General features: G+C 36.3%; 1 protein-coding gene across 1 annotated transcript in view; it reads left to right on the plus strand.

The window, feature by feature from the left end:
* ADAM7 (ADAM metallopeptidase domain 7) overlaps nt 1-17,529 on the plus strand; it is a 62,462-nt gene that overhangs the window by 25,167 nt on the left and 19,766 nt on the right. The window contains exons 8-12 of the mRNA XM_032143647.2: nt 3,819-3,884; nt 9,480-9,649; nt 12,610-12,694; nt 14,506-14,636; nt 16,466-16,640. Coding sequence (XP_031999538.1) covers nt 3,819-3,884; nt 9,480-9,649; nt 12,610-12,694; nt 14,506-14,636; nt 16,466-16,640 — 627 coding nt within the window. The remainder of the gene's footprint in view (nt 1-3,818; nt 3,885-9,479; nt 9,650-12,609; nt 12,695-14,505; nt 14,637-16,465; nt 16,641-17,529) is intronic.

Genomic DNA, 17,529 nt, shown 5'->3' on the forward strand with positions numbered 1-17,529 from the left:
AGACATTGATCAATTTAAACAGTTTTATTAAGAAAAAAGAAAGAAAATAAATGGACTAAGAGTCCAACTAGGGAGATTAGAAAACAAAACAGTATAAATCCAAAGAAGGTATAAAGAAGAAAGTAATTTTAGCAATGAGAAAAATCAATAAAACCACCAAGCAAAACAAAAAATACCACAATGGAGTAGTTCACAGAGCCAAGTACTAGTTCTTTGAAAAATTAATGTAATAGACAACCTTCTGACAAGGCTGATTAAAAAATATAGGAATACATGTAAAATTAGAAGACAAAATGTAAATAAAATTAAAGTTACACCTTATTAAAAAATATATGAAGAACCATGTGCCAATAAATTTATAAACAGAAGTATGTAGTAAAATGTTATCAAGCTGACTCAACAACAGGAAACCCCAAAAAGATTTACAGCAGATTGGAAAAATTACATAAGTAGTCCACAGCCTATCAACAAATAAAGACACCAGGAGCCTCAGATTTGTTTAGTGACAAATTTTACCAAAGTTTGTTATAAACAAACAACCTTTGTTTGTTTAACAAAGATAAATAACCTTATCTTTTACAAACTGTTCCACAGAAAAAGAAGAAAAAAATCCCGCATTTTATAAGGCTATTATAACCTTTGTATTATTTATTTACCACTGTGTAATAAACTACTCAAAACCTGGTGGGTAGTCAATGACTCATGCAGCTGCAGTAATCTATTGGCTCCAATGGCTGGCTAGTCTAAGATGGCCTCAGTCATTTGCCTGGTACCTGATATTGGGTTTTAGCTGGCCATGTGTCTCCAATAGGCTAGCTGGTTGTGCTTTCTTGCATCATAGCTGGGCATCAAAGCATCAAAAGAGAGGCGAGGCTCCAATGTGCAGGAGCTTTTCAAGCTTCTGTCTGTACATGTTTTCATGTCTCAACCAAAGTAAGTCATATGTCCAAGCCTAGAAACAACGTTGGATGAAACTTATAAAAAGATATAGATACCTGTAAGAGTGATTCCTTGAGTCATTACAATAACAATCTATGACAACTGATAATATTGGTAACAAATCTAGACATGATCTTATGAGAAAGTAAAATTATAAGCTAATTTCACTTATAAATGCAACTTCAAATGTCCAAAAAGTATTTGCAAACCCAAGCCAAGATATATCCATAAAAATTTACACGAGAGTGAAGGTTTCCTCCAGTAATGTGAATATTGCTTTGCTTTGACATGAATAGATTTTTAAAAAGCGGTAATTTCAAATATCTCAAATTTATATATATAGTATATATTTGTGCATGTATACACATACATATCATTCAACACTCATAATAAAACTCTTAGGATATAAAAAGTGGAAGAAAATAAAATATATTTACCAAACTCCTATTCAGTACAAACATTAAACTTATTAATAAAATTTTGGCAGTTTTCCTCCAAAATTGGGAATAAGGTACATTTGTTCATTGTCACCAGATTTCTTTCAACATTTTTACTGAAATTCCCAGCCAATGTAATAAAAAAGGTAAGACCCGTCTTAATTGAAAAGATACATTTTTTACACATTAAATATAGAAGAAACTATAATTAACCTACGAACAAAATTTTAAATCAAAATTAGTAAGTTCTAAGCACTAAACAGATAGGCTTACACTGGCATGTTGCTGAGAAATGTTATAAAGAATGCTAAGAGACACTTTGCTCTTAATAATAATATATGTGTTATTAAAGACTAAGAACAGGTTATTAAAATTTCTTACTCATATACTAGGAGAAGGGTTGCTTGGTGTGATTTTAGTTGCATTAAACTGGGCTTTATGTGTATAGCTCTTGCACACGCTGCTTTAATAGTATCTTAAAATATTTAAGGGTTTCTTTGTTTAGAGAAGTTCCTATGGTAAATCATCCATTTTCATTAGACAAATGTTAATGAGCATTCAGTATGCTAGGTTCTGAGTGTTAATGATATATATGATAGCCAAATAAAAAGAGCAGCAGAGGTCAGGTGCAGTGGCTCACACCTGTAATCCCAGCACTTTGAGAAGCCAAGGTGGGAGGACTGCTTGAGACCAGGAGTTTGAGACCAGCCTGGGCAACACAGCAAGACCCCATCACGACAAAAAAGAAAAAAAAATAGCTGGGTGTGGTGGTGTGCACCTGCGATCCCAACTACATGGGAGACTGAGACAGGAGGATCACTTGAGCCCAGGAGCTCGAGGTTGCAATGAGCCATGTTCACGCCACTGCACTCCAGCCTGGGTGACAGAGCAAGACCTTGTCTCAAGGAACAACAACAATAAGAAGAGCAAGAAAGCAAAAGAAGGATAGAAAATTTGAGCATTCCAGTCAGATAAAATAAGGAAACCAAAGGCAGTCTTTGGAACCTGTTGAGAAGTTTATGTATCTCCACCATAGTGAGGAATTCTCAACAGGGAAGTGAAGTGAGGTTATGGATGACACACTGACAGCTAGCAAGTTGAAAAAGAAGAGCAGAACACAAATGTCTGAATCCTGGGAAACACCAATCATTAAATAAAGACTTGGCAATAAAAGTGCAAAGCTCATACATAACCATTCCTCCTCCCTCCCCTCTGATTGAAACTCACTGATTGATAAAATATCTAATCTTTGTGATCCCTAAAATAGCTTCAGAATATTCTCCACAGTGAATTTTAGGCAGTGAATTTTGGGCAATTCTTATCAATCAATCAATGGAAATCCTGTTGTGAAACACATTTGTCATCCAGTATTTAAGGGATAATGGGAATGCACAATAAAATAGTAGGAGTGTAGAGGGTAATAGGAACCAAGAAGAAATTTCTTGAAACATAAAATAGTCAGCATTAAATGTGGACAAGATGACCAGAAAGGAAAATATGTTCACAATGTATTTGATAATTAAGAGAATATTTGTGGGTTATTAAGAATAGTTTCAATGGAGTAGTGGCAGTTATAATCAGAGTGTAGTAGGTTGAATACGTGGAAGATGAAAATTGAAGAGATTCTAATGCTATATCTTAGCAGTATTTTGATATTTAAGGTAACAGGAGAGCAATGGGATGGTAACAAGTAGATACTTGTGGGATTCAGGAAAGGCAGGTTAATTTATGATTTTTATTATGAAAGAAGTTTGACCATTTGCATTTATCCCTACAGGACACCTTATGTTATTATTAAGTATATTTGATCAGGTTTAAATAGATAATTGACACAAGATCCCAATAGTACAAAAAGGGAATGCAGTTATAAGGAGAGAACAAAAGTCAGAATAGACCGGACATGAAAGTCTGGTTTGCCCTCGTAGGTATTTCCTGGAGGGAAAGGGTAGCTACAGTTTCCTGACCCTCTTCAGCACTTCTCCAGCTCCACTGGGTTTTTAAATTACATATTCCTTATTTTGTGAACACCAAGGACACAGAAGCACTAATAAAGTTGCTGTTCTTTGCCATATATTGATTGCTTTGTAGCTTTAATAGGTTTGTTTCATCAATGTGATAAAAACGGACTCTAAAGAACACTAATCGGTTGATTTAATAAATTAATGTAATGTAGTACAATGAAATGTGAAAAGGAAACAGAGTTATAAAGAAAAGCTTGAAGTAATACTAAACCTGAGCATTTCTTTAGGAGGGCTGTATTTAATTATTTTATACCAAAAAATGTATTTAAGTTGTCTAGGTTTTAGCTGAATGAAAGGAGTTCTCTTTCTTCATTAAGCCAATGAATTTTTTCTTTGTAATAGCTGATGAATGAAGTATTTTGTTGAGCTTTTATGCAACTCCTATTATTAATGAATATTAATATGATATTTATATTTCCAGTATCACAGAAATGGTCTGCATAAACTAAGGAACCGAATTTGGGGAATGGTCAATTTTGTCAACATGGTAAGATTTGATACAGTTTTTGAATCAAGCCAATAATACGAATGCAAAGAACCTTTCAGCGCAGATCTCTGCTGGACTATTGTAGTCACTTGGTATTAAGGGAGTACAAAGCACAAAGATTCACCAAGTAGACTAATAAGCAAAAATCCATTGGAAAAAATAATAACAAACCACAGCTCTGAATTTTCAATTTTTGATGTAAATGACATTTAATATTGAAATAAGTTTCAAAACTTGGTCTCTAATCACAAAATTTATGAAGCTATATACAAAGAATATGAAAATCAATCACTATAAACCAAATTGCACTACTTTAAATCACTGCTCTGTGACGTTGTATAATGAAGTCTTTTAAGCTATAATTTGTTGTCCATGGTTTGGCATAGAAAGTGGAGTAAATGTTTCAGTAAAATATATTAAAAGGCTTAATTTGTCTAAATTAGAATGAGGAATATAACTCTTTAAAAAAAAACAAATTGTGAATTGCAACACTTTTTTTGCTGACTCATTCTAAGACAACTTCAGCCCTGTTACCAGGATAAAGAGACCCCGCAGGAAAAAGCTGTAAGGAAGGCCCCTCTAGGCCAATGGTTACTAATTCAACAGTTGAGGGACATTTAATCTGTTTGTAGTTTTTGGCTATTGTAAATACAATGGCTTTAAACATTTGTATATAGTTGTATGTGCAATTATAAAATTTCATTTATTTTTTGTAAATAATGAAGAAGTAGGAATACTGGGTTATATGGAAAGTGTATGCTTCCTCACAATAATATATTCTTTGAAAGAAAGTTACTATGCACGGCTTACACTTAAGAAGTGGAAATTATGCTCTTCCTCCTTGACAATGGAGCATCTACATAAATTAGTTGAAATTTTTCTATGCAAGAGATTTATCTCTTTTCATCCATTAATATGTATTTAATAATTTATTTATATCAGTATGGACTCATGGATATTTATTTTGTACTTTGAGTTACAACCTAACACTACTTTATTTTGTTGCTCAAATTGTTTCAGTTTTGTCCATTGGGCAATATTTTAGCTGGTCTATGTGTCCCTTGGGCATACCCTCATCAGTGTGTGAGTGTGTGTGTGTGTGTGTGTGTGTGTGTGTGTGTGTGGTATTTATAGTGTTGGATTCTCTGAACTTCTGGGATCTGTGATTTGCTGTTTTATACTATTTTTAAAAATTATTCACCATTCAAATATTTCAAAGAAATTCAAATATTTCTTCTGCCTTGTTATCTCTCTTCTCTTTCTCGTATTTCAATTATATGCATATTAGATCCTGTGATCTTCCCACAGCTTTGGACCTTCCCCTATGTGGTTTTCACTCTTAACTCTTTGTGTTTCCATTTGGCTAATTTTTGTTGGGCCAACAAGATTCTTTCCTCACCCATGTCTAGCCTACTGATGTACTCATCAATGGTATTCTTTGTCGCTACTACTATATATGTACTCTACTATTTTCATTCACTCTGTTATAGTTTCCACCTGTCTGCTGAAATTCCCTCATCTTTTCAAGCTTGTTTTTCACTATATTCATTTTTTTATTACTGCATAACAAGTTACCACAATCCTAGCATCTTAGAACAATACTCATTAACTATCTCATAATTTTTATAGGCAGGAAGTCTGGGTACAACATAACTGGGTTCTCTGGTCAGGATCTCAGCATGAGGAAATCAGGCCTGGGGATCTCAGCTTGTTGTTGTTGGCAGAATTTAGTTCATGCAGTTACAGGATTGAAGTCCTCAAATTCTTGCTGGCCATCTGCTGGGGCCATCTCAGTTACTGGGGGCCCTCTTGGACCCTTTCACAATATGGCAGGTTTCTTCTTTGGGCCAGCAGGAGAAATGCTGCTGCTTCAAATTACTAGACTTGTTTTAAAAGATTAAGTTAGGTCTACCCACAGTAAGTTCAGTTATTCAACTCAGAATCCTCTGATTTGGGTACCTTAATTACATCTGAAAAGCCGTAAGCTCCCTTTATCTTTGTTCTGTATCATAACCTAAATATACTAGTGAAATTCATCATAGTCACAGTCCTGCCCACATTGAAAGGGAGGTCATTCCACAGTGCGTTAGTGTCCCGGAACAAGAATCCTTGGGGGCCATCTTAAAATTCTGCAAATCACATCCATCTTTTCCATTAGAGCCTTCAACATATTATTGATAACTAATTTAAATTTCCTGTTAGACAACTTCAACATGTGGGTCATCTACGAGTTTAGTTTTGTCAACTCTTTTCTCTCCAACAGTGGGTTGCCTTTTCATGCTCTTTTGTATGTTCTTTAATGTTTTATTGGATAGTAGACAGTATGTATAGGATAGTACAGTCTAAGAAAATAGTATTTATGCCTGAAATGGTACACTTCCTCTTTTGCTAGGTCATTAACATGCGGAATTGGATTAATCTGGTCAGAAACGGAGCTGATTTTGTTACTACTGCTACCTGCAGTGCACTATCAACTGCATATTCATCTGGTATTACTTTGTGCTTAGGGTGGGTGCTGAATTGTTGGGGAGTTTTTCTCCATATTTCTGTTCCTTTCTCAACTTTAGGCTTTTATTAAGAGCCAGCACCTCCCTTCACATTCTCACCGCTTCTTCAGTAGTGGCCTGTTGTTTGTTCCTCAGTGCCTTCTAGCCTAGTTATGGGGTCCAGAGCATTTTCTATCATCCTGATTTAACCTCAGCCTTAGGGAAGCCCTGTCCATGGGTGGTTGGGTGAGTATTTCTCAGTGTTCATTTTCCTCTCATTGGTAGGAGATCTTGAATGGTCTGGGTTCAGGACAGTTTCCCACCTCTCCTCCGGGAGTAGAAGGCTATTTTTGTTTTGTTTTGTTTTGTTTTCCTTTTCTTCAGCTGTAATACATTTTAATTTGGTTTCTGGGGGAAAAATTTACTATAGCTCCCTTGGCAGTTTAAGGCTTTTCTTCCTTGAGGGAAAGAGTTTGGTAGATTTTATAATTTTTTGCAAAGCAGCAATTCTCCCCCTCTTCAGGCCCACCCCACTGAGGGAGCCATCTTGTCTCCCTCTCTGTCCCTCACTGTGGTTGTTGGCATCCACGGAGGCCCATGGAGATCAATCTGTGTGTGGGTCTGAGATCCCTGTGTCTGGATCTCCACAGGGCTCTGCATTCTCCTTCTCTCCCACACTTGGCCTGAAGCAATTCATTAATGATATTTGGTCAGTTCTTTCTACCCATTAAAAAGGTGCTCAACATCTTTCTTTCTCATTATCTGCCACAAGGGAGGTGCTCTGGCACCATCTCTCCTTGAAGGAGACTGTCTTTGCTTAGGGTTCAGGCACATTTGTTGGCCCTATTGCCTCAGTTCTCTGGCGGATTCAGAAAAAAATATATGATTTTCCAGATTCTCTGGCTTGTCCTTTTTGTCAGGGTAGAGGCAACATTGTTTCTAACTTTGTATATTGTAGGCAGATGCAGAACTTCTCCCAACTGTTTCAATTTATGTCCGTGGAAATTGAAAATTTTCCCCATGCCTTTTTGTAAGAGGGAGGAAGGAACAGTGTGGAGTGCGATGATTACATCTCATAGTCACTTCTGTTTTCTTCCATTCCTTATATCTTGCAATTATGTCTTTTATCACTTCCCTAGCATTGACCCCAACTCAAGACTCAAACTCTCTCCTTGGTTTCTCATCTTCAAGTAAGCATACATACAAAATTGTTGCAAATTGCTGAACTTTTACTGGAGATCTGTAGTTTAGATTGGGAGGTTACATAGCACATTATAAAACAAACAATTTAAGCTGACAAAGTCTAAAAGCCCGTGTGCCTGGCCATTGTATCCCTTCTTAGTGGCCCTTTATCCTTCACAGAGCCCATACTTACGTTATTTTACTAGGTCCTTTCTTATTTTGATTTTCATTATGTCTTCACCCCTTTTAACTCAGAGATTCCATAGTTATTTCCCTACTATAAAGAGCAGTTCAACTCTCCACAACCTTCCAAATGTGTGTATCCAAAACTATCCAAGAATTTAGCAGATAAAGCATGGCTTTTATATGTTCTTATGAGAAGAAAATATCATCATCGGAATGAAAATAATATTTCTGTTTGCACTTGTGTGTAGTTTCGTAAATATAAAGCCCACTTGTGAATAGAGAGGGTCTGAAAATCCCAGGTTAAAATAATTATTGCTATGTAGTACTTGATTTCTAAAGTTTACCACACATTAAGATTAGGGTCAAGATCCTGGTGTGGTGGCTCATGCTTGTAATCCCAACACTTTGGAAGGTCAAGGCAGGAGAATCACTGAGCCCAGGAGTTCAAGACTAGACTGGGCAACAAAGTGAGACATCGTCCCAACAACAACAACAAAAATAAATAAATAAATAAAATAGCCAGGCACAGTGGTGTGTGCCTGTAGTTTCAACTACTCAGGAAGCTGAGGTGGGAGGATCCTTTGAGCCCAGGAGTTCGACTTTGCAATGAGCTATGATTGCACCACTGCACTCCAGGCTGGGTGACAGAATGAGACCCTGTCTCAAAAACAAACAAACAAACAAACAAACAAAAAATTCAGGGCCAAGAGGAATAAGGATGCATATCACAGGCTCCAGTGCAGATTTGAGGTCAGAGTTTGACTACATGTCTAACCTCGGGAGAGTTTAAAAGGCACCTAATTCTCATGATTATGAAATGACATTTTTGGCCTCTACTGACACATGGAATTGAGTATATTCATATCATGTAGGTTAAGAAAAGTAGAATATTAACACAAGTTTATTGTTACAGGAATGATATAATTATTACACTTCTTATTGACTAGTTACATTGCCTAGTAACATTGTATGAATGATCTTTCCATTTCTGTTCATTCAGTGTTGATAGTTTATCATTCACTTTCTTTCAACCTACTTGTACTGACTATTGTGAAATATAAAACTGATACAACACATAGTCCTTTCTCTCAAAATTCCCATAATAACTGCATAAACTCTAACTTCTTTTGTCCTGGCATAAAAGTACCTATCACCCATGTGTTTACAGAGCAGGTAGAAATAGGTGTGAGGTTTATAGGCTACAACTATTTCTGCCTGCTTAGAGAAATCCCTAGTGACATTTCTCAGATTAAAAAAAAAAGATAATTACAAAATTCAAGCATAAAGATCAAACACAGCAGTTAAGTTTTTGAAAACCAATACCAGCTTTCTAACCTGCCACAGGATGAACACTTGGCCTGAAGTATGAAGGTGCATGAGGAGCACTCACACCGCCTGCCACTATTAGTAAATTTATGCTTTTAGGCCAGTTCTAAACTCAGAACTTTAAGAAATTCTTCCAGCACATCCTGAGACAGTGCCTGTAAGACTTATGATAGTTCGAGGAGGCAGATCTTTCTGATCAAATTTCACCATTGCCCAGAAAATTCACCAGGTATTCTGGGCAATGCATTCTGTCCCATTTTGATGTATCCGTTTGTAACATGAGGCTTGCATTGTTTACTTATGTACCTCACAAGTTTAAATTACTGTTTTTTGGGGAAATGTAAACGAATATAGTAATATTGAAGAATCTTTCCAGCAACATGACTTTGTGAAAAATGATTTCTTCTTTGAACAGATTTATAAAACCTTAAACATCCATGTGACGTTGGTTGGCATTGAAATATGGACACATGAAGATAAAATAGAACTATATTCAAATATAGAAACTACCTTATTGCATTTTTCATTTTGGCAAGAAAAGATCCTTAAAACAAGGAAGGATTTTGACCATGTTGTATTACTCAGGTTGGTGATTGCTCTATTTTCTTGCATACCTTTGGTGGATTATTACAAAAGAAACCAAAAAGTTAACAGAAAAAAAACACTTTTTAAGTAGTTGACTTTTGGGTAGTACACAGGGACAAAATGTTATTTGTAGCTATGCAGAAAATTTCCAAGCGAGGAACAGTAGCATATACCTTTAATCCCAACATTTTAGGAGACCAAAGTAGAAGGACTGTTTTAGCCTAGGAGTTCAAGACCAGCCCCAGGCAACATAGCAAGACCCCATCTGTACAAAAAATTTAAAAATTAGCTGGGCATGGGGGCATGCACCTGTGGTCCCAGCTACTTGGGAAGCTGAGGCTAGAGTATCTCTTGAATCCAGGAGGTTAAGGATAACATGAGCTGTGATTGTGCCACTGCACTCCAGCCTGAGTGACAGAGTGAGACCCTGTCTCAATAAATAAATAAATAGAAAGTTTTCAAGTGGACTATTTAATAATCTTTCTTTCTAATATTAATAATAGAAAAAAATCTGATATATTCATATTCCTTGGTAGACTTAAAAATGCCATTATGTAAGCAAAGTGCTTTTAGAATCCATTCACATTTTTTGTCAGCATCCAGTGCTAACTCCTCTCACCCTCCCATGTTGTACCATTCCAATATTCTACCAAAATCTACCTTTATGGGAAAGCACCTCACTCTCTGAATATTTCCCCTCATCGAAACCTGCCTACCTGGTGACCAGCCCATCAATACCATCTTCCCTACTACAGAATTGAACAAACAACTAATCTGATAAGTGAAACCTGTCAGAGCTTTAATATTCCTAAGTAAAAGCATGACTTTGTCTAGACTACTCAATCTTTAATTTCTTTAAAAAGCGGGCCATTTTTGTCATTTTTGTTATTCAAGATACCTAGCACAGTACTTAGCCCAGAGGAAAAGGTAAGTAATTATGGAACTGAATGTAATACAACCTAATATTTAGTACAGTCCTGTTATCCTAAAGAATGCTAAATTGTGAAAGAAGTCCTTTTTAGTGATGCCATCTTTTAGCATCTCTTCTGATGCCCTTAAAGCTACCGTATTAGAATAGTGCCCACTTTTCCTACTTTATATACCCATAATATCGGTATTTCTCCTAAGGTCTGCAAACTCAGCCTGCTAATCTTCTATTATTATTCAGATGCTGACTTTCAGTCTGAACTCAAAAACCTGAAGCTTCCAATACCTGTAGTCGGAAGTCAGATTCAGTCCTTTGGCAGATTAATGAGAGTGCATCAGACCTCCAAAGTAACATAATTCCTGTTTTTTATATCTGTGATGGCCCATAGCATACATCTCCAGAGGCACAGTTGTGCCTGGCTTGTACTTGAATATTCATGCATTAGCATGCCCCAAAATCATGGGGAATGGAGTGTAGTAAAACATCGCCATAAACTTCAGAGTGGCCAAGATTAACTCCTTTGCCCTCTCCTTATACATGTATTTTTAAATACTTAATAAATAAAACCAAAAGTATTTGAATGGGTGTAAGTAGAAAACTTTTAACTACTTTAGAACACCTCCTATTCTAACCAGTAGCTTCTCATATCAATAGGATGTCTGCAAGTAAGGAGATGGGGTGAAATGCTACTAAATAGCCAATTGAGCATCGTATTTGGGACTTCTTATGTGTTAAGTTTCTTGGGTACCTGCCCTTCTGTATTCACTTAGATGTAGAAGCGGCAAGACAGTATATACCGCATTATCATGTGTTACTTGATTTCAGGCAACCATGAGAGGACACTGGAGATTATTCTTGTCCTGGTGCTTCCCCTCCGTACATGTGGTTTTCTCAATATCCCCAGAGTTTAAAAAGATCAGAATTCTGTCTCTCCAAGAAGCATAGTCAAATACTGATGCCTAATATGTAGGAAGAGAAACATTTCAATAATAAAGAGAAAAATGGAGTGTATCTTAATCAAAAAAGGTAAAGTGTATCTTAATCAAAAAAGAAAGGGGTCATCTAATCTGACCACCTTTCTTGTCTTTGAGTTCTATTACATTCCAGGTGTGACCCTTTAGCCCCAATGGCTCTTTTTAAAGTGGTTCAACTCTAAATAATATTCCTGAAATCAAATCAAATTTGGATTCCTGTAATATAAATATCTACATTTGTCTTTTCAAGTAATCCAAGAACAGTTCTCATTTTATCTGAAACTCATTTAAGTGTTTTATTATAGCTATCAAATCCTGAGTTTCTATGGTTGATTAAAAGTCTTAACATTTTTCAACTGTAGCTAATCAATCATGGTGTGAAGTCCATTCACTGTGTTACTTTGTTTTTCCTTCTAAACACTTTTACACTTCATTAATTAATTTCTGGTCTTGTAAGTGGTTTTATCCAAAGCTGAAGGCAGAGTAAACTAGAGTCAAGTAAAATGGGATTTGGATTGTATTTTTTGATTTGTATTTTTTGTTTTTTGTTTTATACCTTTCTACAATTTCAGTGTAAGATTGCACTGGCTTTATTATTATTATTATTATTGAGGTAGAGCCTCGCTCTGTGTCCTGGAGAGCAGTGGCACGATCTCAGTTCACTGAAACCTCCGCCTCTCGGGTTCAGGTGATTCTCCTACCTCAGCCTCCCAAGTACCTGGGACTACAGGTATGCACCACCATGCCCAGCTAATTTTTGTATTTTTAGTAGAGATGGGGTTTCACCATGATGGCCAGGGTGGTCTCGATCTCTTGACCTCGTGATCCACCCGCCTCAGCCTCCCAAATGCACTGGCTTTTTCCATGCCTCTAATATCCCACAGGTTAAAGATGAGCTCAATATCAATTAAGGTCAGCCTCAATTCCAAAACTCCAGAAATAAGAAGGCATTTTCACATGCAAAAGCATTGGCATTGTTGGGGTTCACTGCAATTTGATCTTTGTGTTAATTAAACTACTAACTCAGATTGAAGAGTATTTTTGCATCTTTTTCATAGTGGGAAGTGGCTCTACTCACATGTGCAAGGGATTTCTTATCCAGGGGGTATGTGCCTGCCCTATTATTCCACCAGTATCATTAAGGTGAGCTGTGTTTTATTTATATTACTTAATAATGTTTGAATAAAATTGTTGTAATGTCCTGGGTTCCATGGAAAGAGATTATGTGTGCATTTTGTCATATATACTCACTAAGATATGTCATGAACAGACTGTTATGTTTTCTTTATTAAATGAATAAAAATGTTTTACTAAAAAATTATACATATTGAAGGTAAACCCATTTTGTTCAGAGTTTAAACGGATGGTATACCACAGATCAGCATGCAATGACTAGTAAAGCTCTTTTGCATATGAAATATAGCTACTTATAAGGACAAATAATGCACACAAAAGTTGATGGCTCATTTAGCAAGTGAGGATAATTGTTCTTGTGCTGATAATAAGGCACATAAACCACTTCATATATCATATCAAGACGACCTTTCAATTCATTTTTAGAAAGCATAAGACCTAAAAACTGTTGACTCCCTTTTTTTTATGTGATCCTTTCCAAAGTCTCTAAGCTTCTAGTAAATGTTGTCCAAGTAACCCCATCTGAGAGATTCTTGAAAACATGAAGGTTTCTATTTATTTCCTTTAAGTGGCGCCTAGTTGTTGCTATGCCTTGTCTGGTATTAAGATAAAAAACTTCAAAGCTAGTACTTATTTAAATGACCACATGACTTATTATATAGTTATTTTGTGCTTATAGATTTTCCTATGCTATTTCAGTAACATAAGTTTTGGATCACAGAGTCAATTTCATCTGATATATGCTGTTAGATTATTGCTACTCATACTATGATACATGCTACTTAGATTATGATATTATAATCACTCCAGGACACGTTTTAAACTTTATATGAGTAAGATGAGATGACCAAATTAGGTATGTTTTATTAGCTTTATAGTAATCTGATAGCCCATCTCTTTTTGGAAATTAATTTTGTATTAACATAGAAATTAAAGCATATAATGGAACTATGAGCCAAGTTAACCAATTCTTCCATGGATTTGAAATATCTGACATTTAAGTTTTTCTCATAATAGAAACTTCGTCTTTAAGATTGTATAGCATTGTTGTGCAATGTCAGACTATAAGCTGAAAACAAGAACCTCACATTTTTATTTGTATAGAATTTGGATATCTAGTACAAAGAGGACAATCACTATTACTTATTATATTGTGTAGGATATTTATCTTAGTTCATTCTAGCTGCTGTAACAAAATATCACAAATGAATGGGTAAGAAACAATAGTTATTTCTCGGAGGCTAGGAAATCCAACATTAAGTCCTTAGCAGATTCGGTGTCTGGTGAAGCCCTCTCTGGCTCATAGTTGACACCTTCTCGCTGTGTCCTGACCTGGTAGAAGGGGCACGGATCTCGTTCAAGCCTCTTTTATGAGGGCATTAATCCCACTTATGAGGGCTCTGCTCCCATGACTTAATCACCTTCCAAAGACTTCACCTCCTAGTGTCATCACCTTGAAGTTAGTTTTATACCTTCAACACATGAATTTTGAAGAGGTAAAAATCATAATAACATTAGTTAATAGTTTTTAACTATTTATAAGAATGAGCTTCTATAAATTTAACAATGACTATCACCATGCCACAAAGAAAGAATTTCAGATGTTACAGCTAGAGATACTTAAAAAGTCACTTTCTTGGGCTTCTTATATAATTAAGGAAACCGAGGTACAGGGGAGAGAGGTAACCGAGTCCGTGCCTTTTTAAATAGATACCAGTTAACTAGGAGCTAGAAGCCAGGTCTTTCAACCACTAGTTTGAAGCACTATGTACTACAGTGTGCTATCTTGAAAATTTCTAATGCAATTTTTTTTTCATCAGGATCTTTTACCTGACACAAACATAATTGCAAACAGAATGGCACATCAACTGGGGCATAACCTTGGGATGCAGCATGACGAGTTCCCATGCACCTGTCCTTCAGGAAAATGCGTGATGGACAGTGATGGAAGGTGAGGTTCGAACAACGTACAGAATACACTTAAGTAATTCAGAAGTGGGCTGGGTGTGGTGGCTCATGCCTGTAATCCCAGCACTTTGGGAGGCCAAAGCGGGTGGATCACCTGAGGTCGGGAGTTCGAGACCAGCCTGGCCAACATGGAGAACCCCCATCTCTACTAAAAATACAAAATTAACCAGGCTGGTGGCGCATACCTGTAATCCCAGCTACTTGGGAGAAGAATTGCTTGAATTCAGGAGGCAGAGGTTGCAGAGAGCCGAGACCATGCCACTGCACTCCAGTCCGGGCAACAAGAGCAAAACTCTGTCTCAAAAAAAAAAAAAAAAAAAGAAAAAATGTTTCAAAAGTGGATTTTGAGTCAAAATCCATTATTGTAGGATATGTTGTAAAGCTATGGAATTTCCTAAAAAGTCTATTCCATAACTAGGCATGGGAGTTTTCTTTCTGGGGCGAAATCTTGCCAACTGGTAGTGTCTCTCTCTAGTGATACCGTGAGAGAAATCCCAAAACTCTTTCTGGGTACATTGCAAAAGTACACCATGAACAATTAGCACCAATTGCTAGCAAGGCAATTAGGGGAGAAATAGACTCTACATGCCTTGTTTTGTCATCTTTTCTATAAGCTGTAATGACTTCCTTCACATCTTTACTCAAACGTTATTCCCACCAATGATTTCCCTGGCCACCTGGTCTAGATCACACATATATCCTGGCATTTCAACTCCCACTCCTTTTGTTTTTTGTCTTCTCTTTAGTACTTATTACTATCTAGCATATTCTCTGTTTCATGCGTTCAGCTTATTTATAACTTTACTCTTCTGCTGGAATATAAGCTAGTCCCACAAGGTCAGAGGGTTTTGTCTTTTTGGGTCACTGTTAAAACACCACTGTACTAGAAAAGTCCCAAACACATATTAAACACTCCATAAACAGTTACAGAATAAATGAATATCCAGCCTTCCCCATTGTACTGTGAATTACCAGGCAGTAAGGTCCTAAGTTTTGCACAACTTTGAATCCCTTCAGAGCAGGTATACATAAAGCATTGTATATAGTAAGAAAAGTTTCTTGTTGATCAATGCTTCCACACATTGATTAAATGAAGTAAAGTGGCTAACACAACTAAATGTGATGACTGGCACAGAATAAGAACTCAGTAATTAATATTTAGCTTTACATTATTATTTACGTAATTGGTAATATTTTACAGAGTCCTACTATCTCAGTCTAATGCAATCAAGACTCTAAAGTCCTACTGTATTGAATTATTATGTCAATAATAATGTTAAGGAAGTCAAAAGAAAAGGAAGATAGGAGGGAGATAAATTTCAGGTTAAGAAGGATATCACATTCCTATGGATATGTATATTATTAAATAAACTGTCTTAACAAATTTATAGAGAACCACTTTGTGCCAGACACTGTGTTAACTAATGTTTATTTTTTTTAAATCACACATGATACAATTGTTGCTTTGAGATGCTTGTAATCTAGTAGGGATGATAAACAAGTACATAGGTTATTTCAAGAGGACCAAATTAAAGAGGATGTGGAAGCAGTAAACACAGGCAACCAGTCTATAATGGGGGCTTCAGGAAGGATATGCTGGAGGATCGATAGCCAAGATATTTTCACTAAAATAGCATGTGTTCGCTGTGTCTTAAAAAGATATTTTCTATAATAAAGAACCCAGTTGCTTCCCTGCTCTAACAGTAAACATTTACATTTGTTCTTTCTAAATGCTTCATAAAATGCTCACAGCCACTGTACCACTATGCATTGATATGATTAATCTTTATTTTTACCTCATTCTATCTCTAGCATTCCTGCACTGAAATTCAGCAAATGCAGCCAAAACCAATACCACCAGTACTTGAAGGATTATAAGCCAACATGCATGCTCAACATTCCATTTCTTTACAATTTTGATGATTTCCAATTTTGTGGAAACAAGAAGTTGGATGAGGGTGAAGAGTGTGACTGTGGCCCTGCTCAGGTATTTGCAAATGATGCTATCTTTAAATTGCAAAATTTATGATCAGGTAGAACCTAGGCAGGGATGTGGCCATTAATCAAACCAACCGTGGTGTTCCTTGTAAAGCTTTTAAAAATTTTGCTTTCCATTTTTATTTTGATTTTATAAAACAAATTATTGGTGCAGCCTCATTCCAAGGCTTCTTATCAAGTCATGAAACATGTGTAATGATCTTGCTGGAGATCAGCACCATCACCTTTCCTTGTTTATGTGTAATTGGTTCTGCTTGTGACAAGGGCCCATAAGTGTCCTTAAGTCTGACGTCTCATGCAGAGTCAGAATCTGCTCTACAAAATCTCTTACTCAATCAAGTTTTATTTATTAACTTATGAGGCTAGCCTGTATCACAGCTGGACAGTTCCTGTTAATAGAAAACTCTTTCTTAATAGAGCAGAAACCTTCTAATGTTTCATGTATTTATAGTAGTTGTGGTCTCTGGAGCATTTAGGAAAAGCCCTTGAGGCAAATTTTAAAGTAATTCTTAATATGCTTTTCCCCAACATAGAAGCTATTTCTTTCAAGAGCTTATCACATAGGTATGTGTTCTAGACAGCTGCCTCTGAAATTAATAAGTGCAGATGAATCACCAGGGGACATTGTTAAAATGTGAACTCAAATTCAGTAAGTATTGAGTGGTTCTGAGATTCTGTACACCTACCTAGCTGCAAGGTTACACTGATGTTGCTGGCCCAAGGACCACAATTTTAGTATCTACAGTCTAGATAATGCACAATACCAGGAGGTCTAGTAGGACAGCAGTTAGAGACTCCATAATCAGACTGGGGACAGTGACCTGTCCAAAGGTTCTAAGAATGTCTTCAAATGTCTCAGGTTAAATGCAAAGAGGCTC

This window comes from Hylobates moloch, unplaced genomic scaffold, assembly GCF_009828535.3.
Source record: "Hylobates moloch isolate HMO894 unplaced genomic scaffold, HMol_V3 SCAFFOLD_22, whole genome shotgun sequence".
In the NCBI taxonomy this organism is placed as follows: Eukaryota; Metazoa; Chordata; class Mammalia; order Primates; family Hylobatidae; genus Hylobates; species Hylobates moloch.